Source organism: Myotis brandtii, unplaced genomic scaffold, assembly GCF_000412655.1.
Source record: "Myotis brandtii unplaced genomic scaffold, ASM41265v1 scaffold247, whole genome shotgun sequence".
Classification (NCBI taxonomy): Eukaryota; Metazoa; Chordata; class Mammalia; order Chiroptera; family Vespertilionidae; genus Myotis; species Myotis brandtii.
In genome coordinates, this window is record NW_005359352.1 from 2,926,309 (window position 1) to 2,927,882 (window position 1,574).

A 1,574-nucleotide genomic window follows, 5' to 3' on the forward strand; every position below is an offset into this window, starting at 1 on the left:
GCAGCCCTGCCCGTGGGCCCCGGTGCACCCTCCGCCTGATGCCCGCAGGAGGGGCCCGTCCCCGGGACCACCTTCGTGTTCACCTTCGCACTCACGCCTCCACCCGGCTGTGACTTAGAGGACGGGCTGTTCGGGGCTGTTTCCTGGCTGTGATCCACGGCACCCAGAACTCTGGCGAGTGTGCGCCGTGGGCGACCACGTGGGGGGGGTGTGCACGCGTGTGCACGCGTGTGCACAGGCATATTAATCAGGAAGTCCTCGCACATTTTGGAATTTCCCAGGGTTGATTCTTGGACACAGGAGGCCCGGAGTTTTAAGATGTGTGCTATGCATTTCCAAATTCCTTGGCTCAATACTGAATTTATCAGTGTTTGTTGTTGTTTGTTGTTGTTCATCCTCACCCAAGGCTATTTTTTCCCATTGATTTTAGAGAGAGAGGAAGGGAAGGGGAGGGGAGGGGAAGGGAGAGAAACATCGATGTGAGAGAGACACATCAATGGTTGCCTGCCACACGCACCCCCACGGGGCCAGGGAACCTGCCACCGCGGTGCCTGCCCTTGACCAGGAATCGAACCCGTCACCTTTGCTGCACAAGTCGACGCTCTAACCACTGAGCCACTGGCCAGGGCTGAGGCTGTTCGTTTTTATGTAAATTGCAAAGTGGGGCGTTTGCTGGAGCCTTAGGACAAAATAGAAATGGAAATAAGAGAGAAAGGAGTCCTTTCCCTGCTCCTCTCTCCGCCCACTTTCCCCGCCTCCACGGAAACCACCGTGAGGTTTGCTAACCTCCTGGCACCTTCTCTGGGCAGGTGCCTGTGGTCATTTGGCGTCGACGTCCTTCGTTGTGGCTGATACTTTTATAAAAGTGGAATCACAGGGGACACACTGTTGTTACGTTTTTCTCAATAATAACAGACCAGCTCCTGCCCCTGGGCTTCCCTGCTCTTCACCCCAAGTGTCTTCCTTACCTGCTCAGGCCAGGCTGGACCCGCTGCAGGCGTCCTGTCACTCAGGGCGGCCCCGCCGTGGGAGGCCTCCCCGTCTGCCGCCTCCTTAGGGAAGCTGTCTTCTCACCGCCTGTCCCATCTCGCCCCCGGCAGCTCTCCCTCAGTTCACCGTGACCCCGCAGGACAGAGCTGTGATCGAGGGTCAGACCGTTGATTTCCAGTGCGAGGCCAAGGGGTACCCACAGCCCGTCATCGCCTGGACGAAAGGAGGTAGGGCGCACACCTGGTCTCCAGCCGTCACCACCTCCCTCCCTCGGAACACTGACTCGAAGCCAGCTGTGTCTTTCTCTGGCCCCCAAGCCCCAGGCTTCTGAGCGGGGCTGAGCGATGGGTGACCCCAACATGGCCCGGGGGTCTTGCCTTTAATATACACTAATTAGGGTTGAATGAAATTGAATAACAGGGAAGATGAGCTGGAAGACCACAGTGGAATATATATTTTTAAAGTTTTGCTCTCGGCTTAGTCCCAGAGTTCTGCCACTTCCCGCCCTGTACTGCGTGTTGGTTGCGTGGATTCTCTGGGTGGGGCCCAGCCCTCGGTCTCCCGCTGGCCCAGGGGTGACGGCA

At 57.6% G+C, this 1,574-nt stretch overlaps 1 protein-coding gene across 1 annotated transcript in view; it reads left to right on the plus strand.

Annotated features, from left to right (window-relative positions):
• Window positions 1–1,574, plus strand: part of PXDN (peroxidasin) — a gene marked incomplete at its 3' end in the record, with an annotated part of 59,151 nt that overhangs the window by 33,650 nt on the left and 23,927 nt on the right. The window contains 2 exon segments of the mRNA XM_014540545.1: window positions 49–109; window positions 1,101–1,298. Of these exon segments, the coding sequence (XP_014396031.1) occupies window positions 49–109; window positions 1,101–1,298 (259 nt within the window).